Source organism: Thecamonas trahens (assembly GCF_000142905.1).
Source record: "Thecamonas trahens ATCC 50062 unplaced genomic scaffold supercont1.17, whole genome shotgun sequence".
In the NCBI taxonomy this organism is placed as follows: domain Eukaryota; order Apusomonadida; family Apusomonadidae; genus Thecamonas; species Thecamonas trahens.
The window spans coordinates 471,873-492,331 of record NW_013657663.1 but is presented as its reverse complement, the minus strand read 5'-3'; the positions used below and the strand labels follow the sequence as shown (position 1 = coordinate 492,331).

The window sequence follows — 20,459 nt, the reverse complement described above, 5'->3', positions numbered from 1 at the left end:
GGGGGGGGGGCGGGGTTAAGAAAAGAATTTTTTTTTTTTTTTTTCTTTTGGGGGGGGAGGGGGAAATACCCCCCCTCAAGAAGGAAAAACACGCCCCCCGGCCCCCTTAAATAGGGGGCGCTTTTTTTTTTTTGGGGGCCCCCCCCCTCTTTTTCTGTGGCTTTTTGCCCCCCCCCCACTGCCACCCCCCGGGGGGGGGGGGGGGGGGGGAAGAAGGAGAGCGATGTCGTCGGTCGTCGTGGTGAACTGCTGAACTGCCGCCATCATCGTCGCCACCGCCATCACTGTCGCCCTCCCTGCCAATAGCAGCCTCCATGGTGGCAGCATCGTTCGGCAGCCCGCTCACACTCACGGGCCATAGTCGGCGTCATAGGCGGTCGATGTGGTGAACGGAAGCTTCGGGTGGTTAGCGTAGAAGACGTCTGTGAGGACAAGGCCGCGTGCGGGTGCCGTCTTGGACTCGAGCTCAGTTCGGGATCTGTGCGGCTGTGCCGGATCGGCTGGAGGGAGCAGGAGCGCCTGAACGTCTCCGACGGTGAGCTTGCCGAGGCCGACGTCGACAAGGGCACCGACCATGTTCCGGACTTGGTGGTGCATAAAGGCACGCGAGGCGCAGGTAATGCGGACAACGGTCCGTGCTCCGCCCGCGCTCTGGCTGGCGTCGACGCGGACGGCGTCCATGGTGCGGACAACCCGGGTCGACGAGCACGACGAGGCTCGGAAGGCGCCAAAGTCGTGGGTGCCCTCCATGGCGGCGGCAGCAGCAGTCATGGCGGGCACGTCGAGCGGACGACGCGGCGAGTTGGTCGGTAGCCGCCAGACAAACGGCGTCATGGCCATGTCCTCGACTGACAGGGCAGCAACGCCGCCGGCCGCGTCGTCGACCACAGAGTATGTGTATGTCTTGCCCGTCGAGGAGAACCGAGCGTGCCATCGCTTGCTCATCGGCTTGATGGCGAGGACAGAGAGCATGTCTTCGTCGCGCCGCCCGATCGCCTTGCGCACATGCGCCCGCAGCGCACGCTCCATGGTCGCGTTGTCGTTGACAAGGCTGGGCGAGAGCACCTCGCCCGGGAGATCCACGTGCGCTACCATTCCCGTCGCATGCACCCCAGCATCCGTCCGGCCCGCTCCAACCACGTGCATCCGTCCACTAGCAGGCGCGTGCTTGCCCATCAGCGCCGCACATGCCTTCTCCATCGTCTCCTGTACCGTGGGCAGCGGCGCAGCCGCCTGTCGTTGCCATCCGCAGAACGCGCCGCCATGAAAAGCAAGCTTTAAGGCAAACCGTATCATCGCCACACCGCCAATCCCTCTCCGCCGCGTCTGATTGAAGACAAGTGTGCTTTGTGTGGAGCACTCGCCATCAGAGGCTCTTGACCCACTTTTGCGCGTACTGGTCATAGAACCACTTGGGACGGCCAGACGGGGCGCTGGTGTGGGCTGCCGGAATCGAAGACGATGACGATGACGCGCCGTCCCCGCTGGGATGCGCAAGCTTGACGGGCGCTGACCTCTTGAACGACGACGAGACAACGACGGTCGATGAAACCTGACCGTCAAAGTCGGACGCTGGTGCACCCGTGGTTGAGAACATCTGGCGGTGCCACGAGGCGCCGCCGGGTGCCGATGACAAGCCGGCGATATTGACCAGCTCTGGATCGCTGTCGTCAGAATCGTTGTCAGAAGCAGCCTGCCTTGCGCTTGTGACCACGCCGGACGACGACGGCCGGTTGGCGACAATGCATGCGGTGCAGCGGCGGCGCGCCGAGACAAACGCCCACTGGCGCTTGGAAAACGAGCTCCGTGGGAGCATTTCGCCACAGGCTGAGCATGCCCTCCGGCCGGCGTCTGATTGTGGGCCCGACATGAACCGCGGCGCGGGCGGAAAGCTGCGCGAGGTCGACGGGGTGGCCACGTGGCGGATCTGGGTGTGGCCGCCGTGGGCGACCTCGAGCAGGTTGCGCCGACAAGAGTCGACAAGCGTTGTCAGCCGCCAGACCCGCGAGCGTGAGAGCCAGATAAACATGGCAAACCTGAGCAGCGCAATGTTTCCGCGATGGCTGACGTTGAGTTCGGTCTGGTACGGCAGCGCAAGGACGGCCGAGAGGCTCTCGACGTACCGCTCTAGGGTGGCAACCGCATGCTCGTGGGTGCGCAGCTCGAGCCCGTCCTGCATAAAGTACGCGCGGACATAGGCGTACTTGAGCGTGGCCCGCGCTTGAATGAGCGCCTGGCAGGCGAGGCGGAGAAAGTGCATCGAGACCCGGTCGGGCATGACGTCGTGGACCATGGCGATGACCTCCTCGGTTGCAGCCCGCAGCTTGGTCTCCACCTCTTCCGAGAGCCAGTGGGTCCGAAACCGGGTAAAGTGATGTTCGAAGCGCTCGTCGCGCTGGATGGTCGCCTCAGCTGCGCCCTCACGCAGCCGCTTGGCGAGCGTACTCTTGCCGCGCGAGCAGATAGCCGACGTGTGTCCGCGCCACGGCGAGAGACAGACCCAGCAGAACTCGTAGCCGCAGCCGGATGTCCCACCGCCGTGGCCGCCGCAGCGAAAGTGGTTACAGCCGCCGTTGCGTGAGAGCAGCCTGTCACACGCCGGGTTGGGACAGACCCGAATGCCCTCGTTGAGCAGGTACTGCCGGGTCTTCTCATCGCTTCTCGGCTGCTTGAGCTTGCGCGACATGGCGTCGTCCCACCGCCGGAGCATCGAGCACGCCGCCGGCTCGTGGGCTGGGCCGGCGCAGGCAAAGCAGAACGTGTGTCCGGCACCGCACTCGGCGTTGCGAACGTTGGACCGGAGGTGTCCGGACGGCGGCGTCGAGTCAGACGATGGCCCGGCGCCGTCGGTGCTCTCCTCGGTGCCCGGTCCGTCGACGACCCAAGTCGGTGGCGCCTCGACAGCGAGCTCGCATCCGGGCGCGGGACACCACTTGGTCCGCGGATCTTCGTCGACAAAGGCCTGGACCTTGAACCGGAGATAGCGCTGGTAGGTTTCGGGCTCGACAAGGCGCTCGACAACGGCGTCGGCAACCTGGGCCGCGCACCCGACACCCGGGCAGGTGACCACACGGACAGCGGCGTCGCGGATGGCGACGCCGAGGTACGACGCCCAGCACGCGCGACAAAAGACGTGGGCGCAGTCGGTTGCCTCCACCATACCGTCATCGATGTCGTCCATGCAGATGAGGCACATGGTAGTGTCGGCGCGCAGCGCACGCGCCTCCTGAACCTCTTCCTGGTTGAGGATTCCGCACGCATCGCACGCCGCAGCCGGGTTGCGCAGGTACCAGGCGATGGTCGCGTCGGCGTCCCAAGTGTTGTGCTGCAGCAGTGCGAGCGCCGCTCCGGGCGAGACGTCGAGCGCCGCGACGACGGCGAGAATGCGATCGTCGCGCTCGTCGCCAATCTCGGCCGTGTCGAGCGCGACCTGCCGCTCGGCAGGGACCCGCGACGACGACGCGGCCTCGCCTGCATCGGAGCTTGTGCCGACGTCGGGAAAGCTCGACATACGAGCGCGCGATCGTGACCAGCCGGCCTCCTCGGCCGAGTCGGACGAGCCACCGTCCGAGCCCGAGACGTGGACGCGGTAGGCCCAGTCGCGACCGAGTCGGCGCAGGCCGGCGGGAGTCTCGGGAGGTGCGCCCGAGAGCGAGCCCGACGACGCATCGTCATCGTTGAGGCCGAGCCCATCGTCGTCACCGTCGATGACTTCGTCGAGCGTGTCACGGATAAAGCCCAGGCCGAGCGCAGAGAACGCTGGGTCGTCCGGGTGCGGCAGGACCGCGGTTCCGGCCTCGAGCAGAAGGCGGACCGAGGCCCACTTGCCGCGGGAGGCTGCTGCCTCGAGCGGTGTACGGCCCTTGTTGTTGCGGATCATGACATTGATCGGTGACATCGTGAGGTAGCGAGTCCGACCAATGGCGAGCAGCAGCTCGACGCCGGCGTCAAAACCCTGCATGGCAGCCTGGTGCAGCGGCGTGTTGCCGCGGGCGTCCTGTGCACTGGCATCGACCCGGCCGGTCGCAACAAGCCGTTCCATCCCGTGCAAGTAGCCGTCGTACGCGGTCTGGTGCAGCGGCGTGACTCCCTCTGTTGTTGCCAACGAGACGTTGATGTCTTCCCGCGCCAGCAGGAGCTCGAGCACCTCGCGGTTGTTGGCGTCCTGCCGGACGGCGGCGGAATAAAGAGCGCGGTCCCCGGCACTCAGGGCCGCCAGCGCCATCTCCATCGTTGTCTCGGGCGTAGCTGATAGGGCATTGGCCAGATCGACTCGGATCCGTGCCACCGCCGCACGCTCGCCGGGGGTAAACTGCGACAGCAGCATCTTGGTCGGTGAGCACACAAAGTGCAGAGGCGATCTACCCGAGCTCTGGGTCGTCCGGTTGATGTCAACCGCGTCCGAGTCGAGTAGAACGCGAACAAGATTGGGCATGCCCATCAGCGCCGCCAGGTGCAGCAGCGTGATCGAGTCGTGACTCGTGAAGACCACGCCCAGATCTGCCACAGTCACCCAGATCATCCGAGCCAGCAAGATCACCACCGCCAGTCACATCACCAGCCGTCAACAACCAGCCACCATATCACATCGTCAGTCATACAAGTAACATGTGACCAGCCCCGCTCCTTGTGTTGACCTGCAAAAACAAAAAGGGAAGAAAAAAGAAAAAGCCAACATGCCCAACATACCCAACATGCCCCCTCCACGCGCCACATGGCCCGGCCCCCCTCCACGCGCCACATGGCCTGGCCCACGTAGCCTCTTCCCCGCCTCCCGCCTCCTTCTACGTCGACGTACTCAACTGCTTGTTGCGGTTGTTTGCCTCTGCAATGAGAAGTAAGGCATTGGCCTCATCACCACGCTCAACAAGTCGACGAAGCTTCTTGGTGGAGAGCTTGGAGCCCATACCCACCGCTCTGTTCTGAGAGTGACGTGCTGCTCGTCGTCTGTCGGCTTGCTCCGGTCTGGTCCGAGTGTCTCGGTTGTCGCCAGTTTGTCGCCAGTTTGTCGCCGACCATTTGCATAGTGGAGAGGAATCAGGTGCGATCATGACGACTCGCCTGGGGCCATGTCTCTGTACACAGCGTAGATATGCTTGTGAGTGGTCGAAATAGGCCTGGTGGCTATCGAGGGATGTGGTTTGAGGGTAGTGGGGAAATCGGATAGTGGTAGACGGAGGCGGGCGAGGCTACGAACATCGCCGATTCATGGTATGCGCAAGCGGTTGTTCTGGATCAGAGAGTCCATGGCGAGAAATACTCATGGCCAAAGGACAATGGTAGGCGGAAGGGGGAGGGGAGACAATCAAGGGATCATGACGGCGAGAGGGAGCGACGTGGCGATTGGTCGGGCGTCATCCGCTACCGGTGTGCGCCACAATAACACCGACAGGGATTGGCGCCGAGGCAAAGTCGAGTGCTGGACCGATGCGGCAGAGATTGAAGATGAGAAGCGCGACGGCGACCATGCCAACAAACGCGCCCGCTTCGAGGTACTTGTTGACATCGGTGACGATCCAGGCGACAGAGCCGGCGGTGACGGCAGACGAGAGAACGATCCAGCCAACGACAAGTTTGAGCAGCGCGTACGGCTGTGGGATCGGGAGAAGCGCCCATCGGAGCTCAAAGCGAAAGAAGTGGTCGAGAAACCAAGCGGTGGCCTCGGGAACAGGATTGGCGGTTGCGGCCGGAGGCAGGACGACGGTGCCGGTGACCGGATCGTCGGCGGGCTTGCCAGCGGCGTGTGCGTCGAGGCCGGCACGGATGGCAGCATGAACCCGTGAGGTGATGGGGTAAAAGGTAAAGACGCCGGCTGCGAGAGCGACAAACAGAGCGCAGCCCGGGCCGAGGAGCAGCGTGATGGTAGTCTGGACTCGCTCGGGCTGGACGACGTCGGCCTTGAAGCCGACAGCGTCCATGATGAACAGCGGAAGTGAGACCGACATGACAGAGGTGAGCGCATTGAAGAGCTGAACCATGTTGGCGTACTGCGCCTCGCGGCGGTAGCCCGTCAGCAGTGCGTCGTACTCGATGAGGTCGGCGAGGATCGACTGGAAAAGAAAGTTGTACGAGTTGAGCGAGAGCCCGGTAGCGCCGGCGGCAAAAGCGGCGATGGCCGCGCCGATCTTATCGCCCGAGTGCACCAGCAAGAGCGCCGAGAAGGCGACCACGGCGACCGCCATCGACAGCAGGTACGTTCGCTTCTTGCCAATCCGCCCGGCCAGCCAGGTCCAGAACGGAATAAAGACAAAGGCGCCGGTCATGTAGGTCGTCATGATGGCTGCCTGCCAGAACGAGTCGAGCTGAAGCGAGTACTTGACCCAGTACGGGAGGAGGACCAGAAAGTACGGCTGGCAGTTGAGGAGGGTGATGGTGGCAAGGAGGATGCCAAATGCAGGGTTGGCCAGCGTCCGAATGAGGCCCGGGATCAGCGGTGTCCGCTTCTCCATCACAAAGCATGAGGCCTCCGAGACGCTGAATGCCAGCGTGAGCATGGTGACGCAGCCGAGGATGCCCGATGCACCGCCGAACAACATGTAGACCTTGCGGCGTGACGCGACGGTTGACGCCAGTGCCTCAGGCACGGCGGTCGACACGATGACGCCCAGCTGGTACAACGTCTGTGTTGCGCCGAAAAGCCGGTTGCGCTCGGCAGAGTCGAGGGTGAGCTCGATGCCCAGTGCCTGGTACGGTGAGAGGAAGAGGAGGGTGACAAGGCACTCGAGCGCGTATGTGGTGGCAAACCAGACGGTGAGGATCGTGACCGAGCTGGTGATCATGGGATACATGCCGAGGAAGAGAATGGCCATGAGCAGTGGACCAAAGAGAGCGATAAACGGCCGCCGCCGGCCAAACCTGGTCTGCGTCACATCGGTGATCCAACCTAGAACTGGGATGCCCACAAACAACACCAGCTGCAAGCCAAGGAAAGCGATGTTGAGGTTGCGGAGTGGGACGTGGTACTCATCCGAGTAGTATCGGAACTGATAGGTGTTGAGAAAGTTGAGCGAAGCCGCAAAGGCAAACGATGGCAGGACATACAACGCAAGTGTCTTGTTTGTCTGTCATTGGAACGTCGCCATCCATGTGATGGGGTGATGTGTGAGTGACAACTCGGCCGGTCCGAGCCCGAGCCCGTGGCCGAGCCCGTGGCCGTGGCCGAGCCCGAGGCCGAGTGGCAGCTGCTTGCTCAACCCTCTGCCTGGCTACTACTCATCATCAGCTGTCGCGTACTAGTCTTGACGGTGCTGTGTGCTGAGATTCCACGGCTTTGGTGTTGGAGACAAGAAGGGGGCTGGCCTCTGCTGCCTGTAGCGACATGGGTGGGGCCGGACGTGGGGCGGTTCGAGCCGGTGGTGGTGAAAGGAAGAGAGCGGTGCAGGCGGCAAACGACAGGCGAAGGATAACAGGTGGCGGGAGAGGTGGCGGTCGGACCACACACTAGGGCTGCATTTATCAGATGCGCGTGGGTTCAAGAGCTACTTGGAGGCGTGGGCAGCGATGATGAAGGCGACCGAGGCGGTGAGCTTCTTGGCAAAGTCGAGGTCGAACGACTCGTCGGGGCCGTGGGCGTTGGAGATGCCGTCGAGGACGCCAGTGACCATGAAGAGGGCCGAGGGGAAGCGCTCGCCGAGGAGGCCCATGAAGGGGATAGAACCGCCCTCGCCGATGAACATGGCGTCGTTGCCGTAGAAGGCCTGCGAGGCGCCGTGCATGGCGGCGAGCTGCCACTCGGCCTCGGCCGGGGCCTCCCAGCCGGACGCGCCGTGGTCGCCCGAGACGGTGACGGTGGCGCCGTAGGGCGGGTCGCGGGTGAGCTCCTTGACGATAAAGGCCGAGGCGGCGTCAGCGTCGGCGGTGGGCGGCAGGCGGAAGGAGAGCTTGAGGGTGGTCGAGGCGCGGAGGACGTTGCCGGCGACAGCCGACGGCGGCAGGCCGTCGGCGCCGGTGACGGAAAGCGTCGGCTTCCACGACTTGCGGAGGATGGCCTCAGCCGAGTCGGTGGTGGTCGGCCCAGCGCCGGTGGCCCACGGGAAGTTCGAGTACACGGTCTCGCCGAGGACGCCAGCGGTGGCGTTGGCCTGGTCAACGCGGGTCTGCGGGATGTCGACGTGGAACGGGGCGCCAATGAGCTCGCCGGTCTCAGGGTTCTCGATGCGGTTGAGGAGCATGCGGGCGATGCGGAAAGAGTCCGGCACGATGCCCGACGCCGCGCCCGAGTGGACACCGTCGTTGAGGATGTCGACCTTGAGGTTGACGTTGACGACGCCGCGGAGCGAGGTGGTCGACCAGAGGTGCTGGAGGTCGCCGGTGCCCGAGTCGAGGCAGACGACAAAGTCGACGGCACCGATGCGGTCGGCAAGCGAGGTGACGTAGTGAGTGAGGTCGGTCGAGCCGGACTCTTCCGAGGCCTCGACGAGGATGACCGAGCGCGAGTGCGGGACGCCCTGGTCCTGGAGCGCCTTGATGGCGGTGATCGAGGCAAAGATGCCGTAGCCGTCGTCGGCGCCGCCGCGGCCAAACAGGCGGCCGTCGCGGATGACCGGCAGGTGCGGGCCAAGGCCCTCGGACCAGTTCTCGGTCATCGGCGGCTGCTTGTCGAGGTGCGCGTAGAGCATGACGGTGTTCTCGCTCGGGCCACCGTTAAAGGCGTCAATGACAATGTAGATGAGCGGCGTGCGGCCCTCGTCCTTGACAACCTCGATGGCGAGGCCGGCAACGTCCTGCTTCTTCACCCACTCGACCATGAGGTTGACGGCCTGGTCCATGTACCCGTTCGTTGCCCACTCGGGGTCGTAGTCGGGCGACTGGTTCGGGATCTCGATGTACTCCGAGAGCGTCGGGATGATGGTCTCATCCCACTTGTTGACGCAGTAAGCGAGCGCCTGCTCGTTGTTGAGGGTAGTGGCACTGCTCGCAGAGAGTTGGGCGCGTCACACGATTGCACGAGAGGAGTCACAGCCCACAGTCCGCCATCACAGACCACAGTCCGTCATCACAGCCCACCACCACAGCCCACAGCCACCACCACAGCCCACAGCCACCACCACAGCCCACAGCCACCACCACAGCCCAAAGCGAGAGTCACAGCCCAAGGCGAGAGTCACAGCCCACAGCCCACAGCCCACAGCCACCACCACAGTCACCACCACCGCAGCCATAGCCACCACCACAGTCATAGCCAACATGAGACCCAATCCACTCTCAGAGTAAGTTTCTCAAGCCCACATACTCTCCACACTCTTCACTCCTGCCATACTCCTAACTCCTGCCCCCCCACCCTCCCTCCCTCCCCCCCCGTTCTTGCCTCTGTCACCATGACGTGTGGGGAGTGGGGGGGGGGGGGGGGGGGGGGTCACACACCGCCCTCCGCCACCACGACCACTGCCGTCACCATCACCAGCTCACACACACACACATACATACTCACACACATACTCACACACATATAGAGTGCACTGTATATGGGAAGGAGAAGAAGGGGGATGGGGTGGGGTTATACGTACGCCATAGTGTGTATGGAAGAAAAGTGGTGGCAGACCTGGTGACGTCGTCGTCGCGGCTGTCGTCGTCAGCAAGGTCGTCATTCGCCGTGTCGCGTTCACGTCTGGATGATGATGGAGGGGGTGGGACACTCCTAACCGCAAAGGTAATGGAGGAAGCAGATGCAAGACTCGATTCGCATCGCATCGTCCACACACATACTCATGCATGCAATTTCCAACTACTTGCCAAGGTCATGTATCCCATCCTGCAATTAGGACACACCCATGGCCCAAAGCCTTGAGCACACACAGCGTTCGCCTTTCGTCTCTTTCATGGGCGGCTGTCGTGGTCTTGATCCGGGCTACCAAGGCAAAACCAAGTCCATGTCGACGATCATACAACAAAGGCTCGAAGGACCAAGCCTGTTTTATCACCTCGTCGCTCAACTCGTGTTGCCATCATGGTCTGATGATCAGACCGATGGCATAGAGTCCAGTTCCACAGGTTACTGGCGATGGTAGCGGAACGTCACACCGCCTGATCCGCTGGCAGAATGGACAAGTTGCCGACGATGGGTGTGCTAACGACGCGACTGCTACGAGTTGCTAACACTGGCGGCTGGTACTTTGCTTGCTAAGAGCTCCGATGGCCTTGATTGGCCTCGGGTGTGCGCGAGCGCGCGGCTGCAGCTCATGTATACGCGGGGCACTGTGCCAACCGGCACGATGAGCTGACACTGAAGGCCAGCACAGCCAATACAAGGAGATCTCATGCCATCGGGCCGGTGGAGCGACCGCTCGGTCGGTAACCGAGGCTGTGTGGTCACCCGACTTCATCGCGGCCTCTAGCGCTTCGGACGACTTTGATCTGTTGGCCATCAATGACTATCACGGTCACGGTCGCCACAAGCACACCTCTCCCCATCCCACCTGCAGCAGGAGATGGCCAAGATTGTGTGTCAGGCATGTACAAGTGTACCACCTGTACTTGTGCGACCCAAGACGGGGCAGAAGGTGTGCAAGGAGTGCTTCTTTGACGCGTTTGAGTCCGAGGTCCATGCCACCATTGTCGCTCACTCGCTCTTTACTCGGGGCATGCGGGTAGCCATTGGTGCCTCTGGTGGCAAGGACTCGACGGTCCTCGCCTATGTCCTCAAGGTTCTCAATGAAAAGTATGATTACGGTCTGGATCTCTTCCTCCTCTCCATTGATGAGGGCATCACCGGATATCGTGACGACTCGCTCGAGACGGTCAAGCAGAACAAGGTCGACTACGGCATGGATCTCCGCATCCTCTCCTACGCAGACCTCTACGGGTGGTCCATGGACGACGTCGTTGCACAGATCGGTCTCAAGAACAACTGCACCTTTTGCGGTGTTTTCCGCAGGCAGGCCCTCGATCGCGGCGCCCTGCTCGAGCAAGCAGACTGCATCGTCACCGGCCACAACGCAGACGACATGGCCGAGACCGTCCTCATGAACATCCTCCGCGGCGACATCTCCCGTCTTGGCCGTTGCGTCTCCATCGTCACCTCGGGCTCTTCTGATAACTTTGTCCCGCGCTGCAAGCCGCTCAAGTACTGCTACGAAAAGGAGATCGTTCTCTACGCCTACTACAAAGATCTGGTCTACTTTTCCACAGAGTGCATCTACTCGCCCAACGCCTACCGCGGCTTTGCCCGCCAGTATCTCAAGGATCTCGAGCGCGTCCGCCCCTCGGCCATCATCGACATCATCCGCGCTGCAGAGCACCTCGTCGTCCCCACCGCCGCAACCAACGCCGCAAACCTCACAGAGTGCTCCAGATGCAACTACATCACTTCGGGCTTTGCCAGAGACGGCCTCTGCCAGGCTTGTGTCCTCCTCGATGGCCTCAACGCCGGCCGTGACGCCAAGGCCGCCGCCACCGCCGCCGCCGCACCCGCCCTACCCCTCTCCCTCGATGCCGACCATGCACCGGAACCCCACACCGGCATCGTCGCCGACAACACTGCTGATGACCCCGCTCACCCTTCGCCTTCCACCGCTCACCCATCATCGGCATCATCTTGAACAACCTCTGCCCTTTCTTGTCACACCCCTTAGTCGAGTTCTCTGTCTGGTGTCGCAACTGAAAGCTCCCGCGCCGCGTGGGTACAGCTCGACTTGAACCACTTCACCGTCCGATCAGACGCCACCGCCCCCGGCCGGTCATGGCCCTCTCCACAGCCGTGCTCCCAATCCTTGTGCTGTCAATTGCAACCTTTTCTTCTTCCTTGGCATTCTCAGTCACTCTACCCCCGCCAGTACGTCCTCCCTCTTCTCCTCCTCTCTCCGCAGCCCTTAGCATTGCACTCCCCTCCACTTCCTCCCACTTTCCCCGAGAGCCCGGCTTGCAGCGTGCATGGTCAGTGATAGCAAGCAAACCTCTCGAAATGAGAAACTCACGGGAAAGCATGGCGGAAAAAAAAAAACGCCCTTCAATCAACGCACCTCATCTGCCACACAGCCGACAACGCAGCCTCTTCACTATGGCCGTCATTACCATCCACTGTTTGGCTCGACGCTCTATGCCTCTGGCGGGTTTGTTCCAGTGGCTGTTGACATTGACTGCGATGGACATCGTGATCTGGCCGCTATCTCAAACTACGGCGTCGTCGTGGTACCGTCATCCTTTCCGAGAGCCGGTACCGTTCCTACAACCGCGCCTGCGCCTGACGGCTACGTCTCGCCCTTTCCACCTGCTCACGCCGCATCCAATCTCTCTGCATGCCCGGCTGCAGTGATGGGAGGAGCGGCGACCCAGGCCGACTCGTTCGCCGTCCCGCTGAGCCGCGACGCCGGATCACTGGCCGCCCTCGACATCACCGGCGGTGGCTGGGTCGGCGACCTGGACAGTGACAGCATCCCAGATGTTGTCACCATCGAGTCGGATGGCATCCGCGTCGCGCACGGCATGCTCACAGGCGCTACACCAGTCCTCGTCAACACCATCATTGGTGATCACCAAAACTCGTTCGAGAAGAAGCGGGTGTTTGCCAACAAGCATCAAACCGTCCGCTTCTTCGATCTCGACACGGACGGCATCAAGGACATGTTCTGGTCATCTTGGGCAACCTCTACCCACTCGGGCTACAATCACCATCTTACCTGGTACCGTGGCCTCGGCGATGGCGTCTTTGACGAGACTCGTAACACCGTGTACTCGTTCACTTCGCAGTGCGGCTACATCCGTGACGTCGCTGTTGCAGACTTTAACAACGACGGCTTCAACGACCTGGCCTGGTTTACAAGCTCCGAGTGCGTCTTCTACCGCCACGCTGCTGCCCCGGGCGTCTTTGATGCTACGTACCCCAGCGTCGAGATCACTAACGACCTCGCCGACCACTCCGACTGCCGCTTCATCAACATCGTCGACTACAACATGGACTCTATGCTTGACATCATTCTCACGTGCTCGCACGGCACCATGCCGCTCTTCCCCAACGTTGCCGCCAACAACACACAGCTCTACGCCCCCGGGCCCGTCGCCGATACCCTTATCGGCCGCGAGGACATCTGGTCCGTCGAGTTCCAAGACGTTGATCGCGACGGCGACATTGACATTGTCTTTGCCGAGTACGACCCTGACGTTGTTGCCTACCGCCGCAACGAGGGCGATGGCTCGTACACAGACTTCAACTACGATGTCGAGAATCCCTGGCGAGTCACCGTCGGTGACATCAACAACGACACTTACCTCGACGCTTGCGGTACCGCTCTCTACAATCGCATCTTCTGCTTCCTCTTTGACGAGTCCTCGAACCAGTTCTCCATCGCATCACTCTTTGATGCGCCCGGCGCCACCAATGCCACTTCCATCAAGATCATCGACATGGACGGCGACGGCTTGCCCGATATTGTCGGCCTTGACAACATGCAGAACTACGACTGGAAGTTTGACATCCAGCGCTCCATCCACTACTATCGCAACCAGCTGTATGAGCTCCCGGGCCGGATATTCGACCTCAATCGACCTGTCGGCCACGTCGCCGGAGTCCGCGGCGAGTCCTATGTCTTTTCCATTGACGACTTTTCCGGCGATGGCGTCGGCGACGTTGCCACCATCCACCTCACCACCAACTCGCGCTCGCTCTCGCTCTATGTCACGTCCGGACCAGGCACTGGCCATTCGCTTGCTGTCGCCACCCCGCGCTACGGTTATCAGCAGCTTGTCGTTCCGCTGAGTGGCATCCCGCGCGCCTCGCTCTTTGGTGACCGCGACGCCGATGGCGACGTCGACATTCTGATCGCTGTCGGCGGGTCGAACTCGCGGCTTGTCTTCGTCCGCTCGTTTGCTGCAGGGTCCGGCGCCGTCCCGGGCAGTGGCGCCAACTTTTCCACGCCGACAAACCTCGGGTCCGGCCTCGATCCCAGCGATGAGCCGCATGCCATGCAGCTTGTCGACTTTGCCGGCTCTAGCAGCGCCCGCGATGTCGTCGTTGCCTGGCAGCATGCCACCACTTCCGGCTACATCGCAGTCTACTCGGTCGACACGTGGGCGACCGCAACGCAAGCAACCACCACTCGTACTGTTGTTGCCGACGGCCTCGTTCTCCCGAACACACTCGCCGTCGCCGACATCGATGCCGACGGAAGCTTGGACATTGTCGTCAACGACTACTACACTGTCTATGCCTATCGCAACGTCAACAACTCGCTCTCGCAGCTCGTGCGGACGCTGGTGGCAAGCCCATACCCGGCCGAGGAGGCGAACTTCTTCACCTCGATGCATGTTGTCGTCGGTCACCTCAACCCACTCGAGGACGCCCACGTCGACCTCGTTGTCCAGGCCAACGAGTTCTACATTTACAACTTTATGGGCCTCGGGCCCGACACGAGCGGAGCGCCGGCTTTTACATCCTTCCGCGACACACCCATCATCCGCGTCTTTGAGCGGAATCAGGGCGCAAATCAAGCGGTCAAGGGCCTTGCCCTTGTCGACGTCGACACTGACGGCTACATCGACATCATGTTTCCCACCACTCGTGGCGTTGCCTTTCTTCCCAACCTCGGCTACCCCGGCGCGAGAAAGGCCTCGCAGCTCGTTGACCGTGATCCTCTGGAGGAGATGTACATCTCAGCTTCGACCGCTGCAGACTACAACCGTGACTCCCACGTCGACTTTGTCATCTACCACCCGGCGAGCGAAGAGAGTGGACGGCTGCGGTTCTTCTTTGACTCGCCGACCTTTGAGGTCTCGTACGACGTCTGGCTCGAGCTCGGCGGTCGAGTCGTCGCCCTTGAGTCTGCCGACGTCAACAACGATGGCGTGCAAGACGTGGTCTTTGCCACCGGCTACCAGCACAACACCATCGGCTGGATTCCCAACATCGGGCCGCCTCTTTACTTTCGGGCCGAGGACGTGGTGATCATCACCGCCAACACCACCCTCGACGCGCCGGATCTTGTCGGCGTTCACCGAATGCATGGCCAGCTGCTACCGCTGGCCAACAGCTCGGACCCGGTGTACTCAGTCTTTCTCCTCGCCGGCGTCGCGGGCACCGTCGGCCTCTTGCCGGGCAACGCATCCGCAAGCGGCCGCTTTGACGACCCGTACGTCCTCGCCGCCCTCCCGGATGAGACCTGTAACTTTGCACATGACATGGCGGCCGCCGACATGACTGGCGATGGTGCGCCCGACGTGCTTGTCGCCTGCTACAAGTCCGACCGGGTCATGTTAGGCGTGTCCGCGCCGAGCGTGGCAGGCGCGCCGTGGGGCATGGCGCCGTTTGTCGAGCTCCAACCCGACAGGACCGGTGACATCTGGACACTCTGTGCCATCGATCTCAACAACGATGGTCTTGTTGACCTCGTCACCGGTGCCGAGTGGGTTGAGAACGCAGCGTATGCCGTGAACCTGGGCACGCCGTTGGCGCCGCTTCTCGGTCCGCCCCGCATCCTCCTCCCGCAGTACGCCGAGTGGCGCGACCTAAGCCCGGCCGCCGAAGACCGCCCGGCAACGACGGTGGGCATGGCAGTGGCCGATTTTAACCTCGATGGCTGGAGTGACATCATCGCATTTCCAACCTCGCGCAGTGTCGTCCTCTACCTCAACGTCGGCGGCATGTACAACGAGACCGAGTTTGACGACACGTCTTCATCGGCCGGTCGGTCGCGGCTCCGCATCGTCAACCGGTGGTACGACATCCGCAACAAGTACGCCTCCGAAACACGTGCCAACTACGCGCAAGTCCTTGATGTTGATGGTGACGGCTACCCGGACTGGCTCACGTCCTCGCAGTGGACATACACCCGGTCGGCAGGGTACGCCGGCATCAACTCGGTCTTCCGCACTCTGCGGGCGCCGGCCCGGTTCCGGGTCCCGGTTGAGACGTGCGGCTACACGCTGACGTGCGTCGTCGACACTATGGTCCGCCACCCGGGCACGTACAACCTCGACATTGTTGAGCTACCGCAAGGCACGTACTCTGGCTGCTGGAAGGACCAACCGCATGTACTTTCGCGGTCGGTTCATCTCCTGGGCATCGGGCATGTCGTTGTCGACTGTGGACCCGGCGGCGGTACACTGTTTGCATCCTCCGAACCGGGCATTGTCATTCAGCTGGAAAACCTGACCGTTGTCCGCGCCACAACGACGTCAGTCCAGTTTGGCGGTGCAGTGCTCGGCGTGACCGACGGCACTGTTATCCTCCGCAACGTCACTCTCGCCAACTGTACTGCCCGCCAGGGCGACGATCCCACCGTGGCATCGCCGACCTTTGGCTTTGGAGGCGCCATCCTGCTCCGCGACAGCGCGTCGCTTGTGGCCTACGACAGCGTGCTGGCGTCGAACACTGCCGACCGCTCGGGTGGCGCGGTCGCGGCAGTCGGTGCAGACGTCCACGTCGAACTCGAGCGTGTGGTCTGCGCCTGGAACTCTGCCGAGGTATCGGGCGGCTGTATCTTTGTCGAGTCGTCGGGTGGCACGTCACGGGTTGTCATCAACAACTCCATGCTCACCGACAACTCCGCGGCCGGCGTCTCGCCGTCGTTCACCTCGGCACGGGTCGGTGGCGTTCTTGCGGTCACCGCCATCCGTGGCGACATAGAGATTGAGGTCTCGGGCAGCGTGCTCTCGCGCAACGTTGTGCGCGACGGCGGAGGAGCGCTCCACGCACACTCGATCAAGTCCGCGGAGATAGACGTGCGGGTGAAGTCGAGTGAGCTTAATGAGAACGAGGCCACCGAGGGCTCGGGTGGCGCGCTACTGCTCGAGGCTATTCAGGGCTCGGCCTGTAGGCTGTGGGTGGGCGGGAATGCAGAGCTGGCGCGCAACCGCGCGGCCAAGTCTGGCGGCGCCATTGCGCTCGAGGCCCACGGCGTGAGTGCGACTGTTCGACTCGACGTCACCGGCGGTACGTCAGTCGTCGACAACATGGCTGGCCACCACGGCGGTGGCATGATGCTTGCCGGCCAGCAGGCCGACGGTCGGCTCGACGGCGGGGCAGTGATTGTGACAAATGCGGCTCGACGGCTCGGCGGTGCGCTGGCGGTGGTTGGTGGCGGCTCGTTTACGAGCGCTGATGCTCAGATGCGTGAAAACGAGGCATCGTTTGGTGGTGCCGTGGCTGCCGCCTCCGAGTCGCAGTACCTGCGCGGGGTGACGTCGGCGAACGGGTTTCCGATCGAGCCATCAAGCTCATCGCTGGAGGCGCTCGCGATGCCTGTCGGGAGTGAACCAGCTGGATGCGTCCAACGCGGAGTGGTGGAAATAAGAGAGACTGCACTGGTGCGAAACCGGGCAGTGTACGGCGCGGTTGGATTTGCCTGTGGTGCCAGGGTGGTGCTGGCCGGCTCGGGGAACGAACCGTTTGAGCTGGACCCGACAAAAGCTGTTGAGCAGATGCTGCCTGCCACAGGGATGTTCTTTGTCTGCCACGCACAAGCGGGTTACTGCGCGTCTGGGTCTGACCCATGCTGCACAGCGCCGGAGGTGAGCACCAGCTATGGCAGCTTCCTGCGGAGCGCGCCGTGGATCGATGTCGCGCCAGCGATGGAGGTCGTGGTCAACGCGAGTTTGCCTGCTGTTGTCGACGCGGTTGGGTACGCGCCGCTGGTTGGCGGCCCGTTGGTGTCTTTAGCGTGGGTTAGCAGCCTCCCGGCGGTCATCTCGTCAGGCACGCTCTTTGGCGCGGGCGCCGGGCAAGTGATGGCCCTCGACGGTTTTGGCCAGGTTGTGGTCGACCCACAAGTGATGGTGGCGATGGAGCTCGCGGATCTCTCGCTCGAGAGCGCGTATGCGTTTGTGGGCTCTGGGCGACAGCAGCCGCTGGATGCCGAAGTCCTTGCCTTTTCGGGCGTGGGGGTGGCAGCGCGGATCGGTGCCGACGTTGGGGTGGCAGTCGAACTGCATGTGCAAGTGGCGCGGTCTGCGATGTCGCTGGAGCTTGCGCCGGGTGCACGAATCAGTGGCTCGGTTGTGGTGCAGGCATGCCTGCCCGGCTCGGGTGCGCTGGTCAAGTCAGGCTCGACCGTCCTCGAGTGCGCTCTCTGCACCGAGGGCACGGTTTCTGCCGAGACCTCGCTGGAGCCGTGCGAGATCTGTCCCGAGTCGACCGTTCTGACCGGCATCGGGGCGACCGAGTGTCTCACGTGCCCGGTCAACGCGCAGGTTGAACAGGGCTTTGTGCCTGTGGCCGGTGGCGGACTCAACTGTACCTGTATTCCGGGCTACTTTTCGATGCTCCGCGAGATCAACGAGCCGTGCATCGAGTGCCCCGAGGGTGCACGGTGTGACGGCGGGCTGGCGATGCCTGTGGCTCTACCGGGCTACTTTCCGACCAACGAGCCGGGTGTGTTCCTCGAGTGCCCGAACGCGCGGGCGTGTCGTGGTGGCTACCCGTTTGCGTGCGCCAAGGGCTACACCGGGCGGCTGTGTGGGGCGTGTGCCCGCAGATACTATGCGCTCTCTGGTGAGTGCTACAAGTGCGACAACCGGACGCTGCCGTTGTTGGGGCTGGTGATGCTGCTCTCTGTGCTTGTGGTGGGTGTGCTCGTGTGGCTCAACGCAAAGGAGGAGCTGAGCTACAAGTTTGCGGCGGCCATGATTGGCTTCAACTCGCTGCAGATCAGTGCAATGTACGGCCAGTTTGAGCTGCCGTGGTCGAACTTTGCGGCGCAGTTCTTCAACGTGGTCTCGTTCTTTAACCTCAACTTTGACCTGAGCTCGCCCGAGTGTGCAACGGTGACGGACGACGTGTGGCTGCTCAAGTGGTGGATCACGGTCCTGCTCCCGCTGCTCTTCCTCTTTCCGTTTGCCGCTGTCTACTGTGGCTTCCTGGCCTACAAGGCGCACCTCGCGCCGCGAATGGGCCGGGACGTCAAGCTGACGGTCGGCGCGCTGCGGGATGCCTGTCGGCGGGCTTACCTGCAGCTGATGGTGCTGCTGTACCTGCCGCTGGCGGCGATGGCAATGAGCTATCTCCAGTGCCGCCGCGACAAGGACGGGCGGTGGGTCCTCGAGGCTGCGCCGGCCAAGAGCTGCTACGGAACGTGGTACTGGAACTACTTTGGCATGGCTGTCCTCTTCAGTGCGATCTACTGCGTCGGGCTCCCTCTAGGAGTCTTTGCGCTACTCACTCGGCTCAAGCGGGTGAGCAATCCCGACCTGTTCAGCCTGCGGTATGCGTTTCTGGTGGGGCGGTTCTCGCCGGCCAACTATCGATTCGAGGTGTGGATCATGGCGCGCAAGGCCGCGGTTGTGCTGGCCATGACCTTTTTCCGTGCTCCATTGACCAAGGCGAGTGTGGCGCTGTTTGCTCTTGTAATGTCGTTTATGCAGCTTGCGCGGTACCTGCCATACGAAACAATGTTCCACAACCAGCTCGCGCTGCTTTGTCTTGGCTCATGCATGGTCATCCTGTGGTCGGGCACGTTTGCAGAGGCTAGCTTCCGTAACGGAACGGCGATGGCCGCAATTATCGTCAACGTCCTCGCCATTGTTGTTGGCAACATCATAGACCTCATCCTCATCGCGCGGCGGAACAAAAAGCTCGAGGCCGAGTTTGACGCCGTGTTTGGTGAGGGCGAGTCGTTTGGCGGCAGCCAGATCTTTGACATGGAGCTGGACAACCTTGGGACGCTCGATCAGGCCACAGTAGGCACCTCGCCATTTGTTGTGCTCGACGGCGGCAGCGCGGGCAGCAGCGACTTGCCCGATGCGCAGCTGTCATCTTTCGTGGTCTCGAGCAAGGACCTCCCGCCGCCGCCGCCGCCGCTGGTTTCGGCATCGCCGATGACTTCGATGTGCGACGCGTTCGACTCTGCGGCCTTTGTCACTACGCTGCACTCGCCCGAGGCACAGGCGAAACCCCGGCTCTCGTCGCTCGAGCATGACACCACCTTGGTTGCGCTCTCATCAACGCCAGCGCCGCCGCCTATGCCCACCGATCAGGAGCTCTTTGTGTCTGTCATGCAAGTCCAGCCGAACAAGCGGCTTGGGTCGAGCTCAAGCTCAAGCTCGGGCTCGAGCTCGAGCTCGAGCCCAAGCTCGCGTTCGAGCTCGTGAGGCAAAGGAATGCATAGCCGTCGTTGGTCCTATCGGGCGGCTCGGGCTCGGGCTCGGGGTCATCATCGTTGTCGGCGGCCGCATCATCGGCCCCAATCTCTTCTGCCAGACATTATTGGTCACCCAGGGGCTGGCCACATCGTAAACCCGCGGTAAGTAACTAGCCCTGTCCTGTTTTGGTCTTGTGCGGACGCATGCGACTTGTCCGCACACCGCAGTATTGCCGCAAGTATTGCCTGTTGGTCAACGCCCGCAAACGTAACGCATTGCTGGTCGCCTTCGAGCACATCCATCATGGCCACCCTCGTAAAGGCCCATACAAGGCGCATCACACGAAAGCTATGGTCATGAACTATACACAATCGACAGGTTGCACCAGCTATACCGCTCTGGCGACGCTTACATCTCTGAATCACTAGATATGCCGATCAGAACAGTGTGGGGCA

General features: G+C 62.3%; 7 protein-coding genes across 7 annotated transcripts in view; 2 read left to right on the top strand and 5 right to left on the bottom strand.

Moving 5' to 3' along the window:
- The window catches only part of AMSG_11800 (uncharacterized protein), a gene marked incomplete at both ends in the record, with an annotated part of 7,009 nt that extends 6,693 nt beyond the window's left edge, over nucleotides 1-316 (bottom strand). The window contains one exon of the mRNA XM_013903664.1: nucleotides 286-316. Within this exon, the coding sequence (XP_013759118.1) occupies nucleotides 286-316 (31 nt within the window). The remainder of the gene's footprint in view (nucleotides 1-285) is intronic.
- A 32-nt stretch (nucleotides 317-348) lies between these two features.
- On the bottom strand, nucleotides 349-1,200 carry AMSG_04310 (tRNA pseudouridine synthase A; the record flags this gene model as incomplete). Its single annotated transcript, XM_013903641.1, has 1 exon — nucleotides 349-1,200. One exon carries the CDS (start codon nucleotides 1,198-1,200, stop codon nucleotides 349-351), a length of 852 nt encoding a protein of 283 aa, XP_013759095.1.
- Nucleotides 1,201-1,366: 166 nt separating this feature from the next.
- Nucleotides 1,367-4,925, bottom strand: AMSG_04309 (RING-5 protein; the record flags this gene model as incomplete). Its single annotated transcript, XM_013903640.1, has 2 exons — nucleotides 4,799-4,925; nucleotides 1,367-4,500 (listed from the first exon to the last, which is right to left on the bottom strand). The coding sequence occupies exons 1-2, from the start codon at nucleotides 4,905-4,907 to the stop codon at nucleotides 1,367-1,369; spliced, it is 3,243 nt and encodes a 1,080-aa protein (XP_013759094.1). The 5' UTR covers nucleotides 4,908-4,925.
- A 429-nt stretch (nucleotides 4,926-5,354) lies between these two features.
- On the bottom strand, nucleotides 5,355-7,320 carry AMSG_04308 (uncharacterized protein; the record flags this gene model as incomplete). Its single annotated transcript, XM_013903639.1, has 2 exons — nucleotides 5,355-7,061; nucleotides 7,267-7,320. The coding sequence occupies 2 exons, from the start codon at nucleotides 7,318-7,320 to the stop codon at nucleotides 5,355-5,357; spliced, it is 1,761 nt and encodes a 586-aa protein (XP_013759093.1).
- A 114-nt stretch (nucleotides 7,321-7,434) lies between these two features.
- Nucleotides 7,435-9,534, bottom strand: AMSG_04307 (succinyl-diaminopimelate desuccinylase). Its single transcript, XM_013903638.1, has 2 exons — nucleotides 9,507-9,534; nucleotides 7,435-8,910 (listed from the first exon to the last, which is right to left on the bottom strand). The coding sequence occupies exons 1-2, from the start codon at nucleotides 9,509-9,511 to the stop codon at nucleotides 7,479-7,481; spliced, it is 1,437 nt and encodes a 478-aa protein (XP_013759092.1). The 5' UTR covers nucleotides 9,512-9,534; the 3' UTR covers nucleotides 7,435-7,478.
- Nucleotides 9,535-10,427: 893 nt separating this feature from the next.
- Nucleotides 10,428-11,550, top strand: AMSG_04306 (cytoplasmic tRNA 2-thiolation protein 1; the record flags this gene model as incomplete). The annotated part of the gene is made up of 2 exons (XM_013903637.1): nucleotides 10,428-10,439; nucleotides 10,500-11,550. The coding sequence occupies 2 exons, from the start codon at nucleotides 10,428-10,430 to the stop codon at nucleotides 11,535-11,537; spliced, it is 1,050 nt and encodes a 349-aa protein (XP_013759091.1). The 3' UTR covers nucleotides 11,538-11,550.
- A 699-nt stretch (nucleotides 11,551-12,249) lies between these two features.
- On the top strand, nucleotides 12,250-20,160 carry AMSG_04305 (uncharacterized protein; the record flags this gene model as incomplete). Its single annotated transcript, XM_013903636.1, has 1 exon — nucleotides 12,250-20,160. One exon carries the CDS (start codon nucleotides 12,250-12,252, stop codon nucleotides 20,011-20,013), a length of 7,764 nt encoding a protein of 2,587 aa, XP_013759090.1. The 3' UTR covers nucleotides 20,014-20,160.
- Nucleotides 20,161-20,459: the final 299 nt, after the last annotated feature.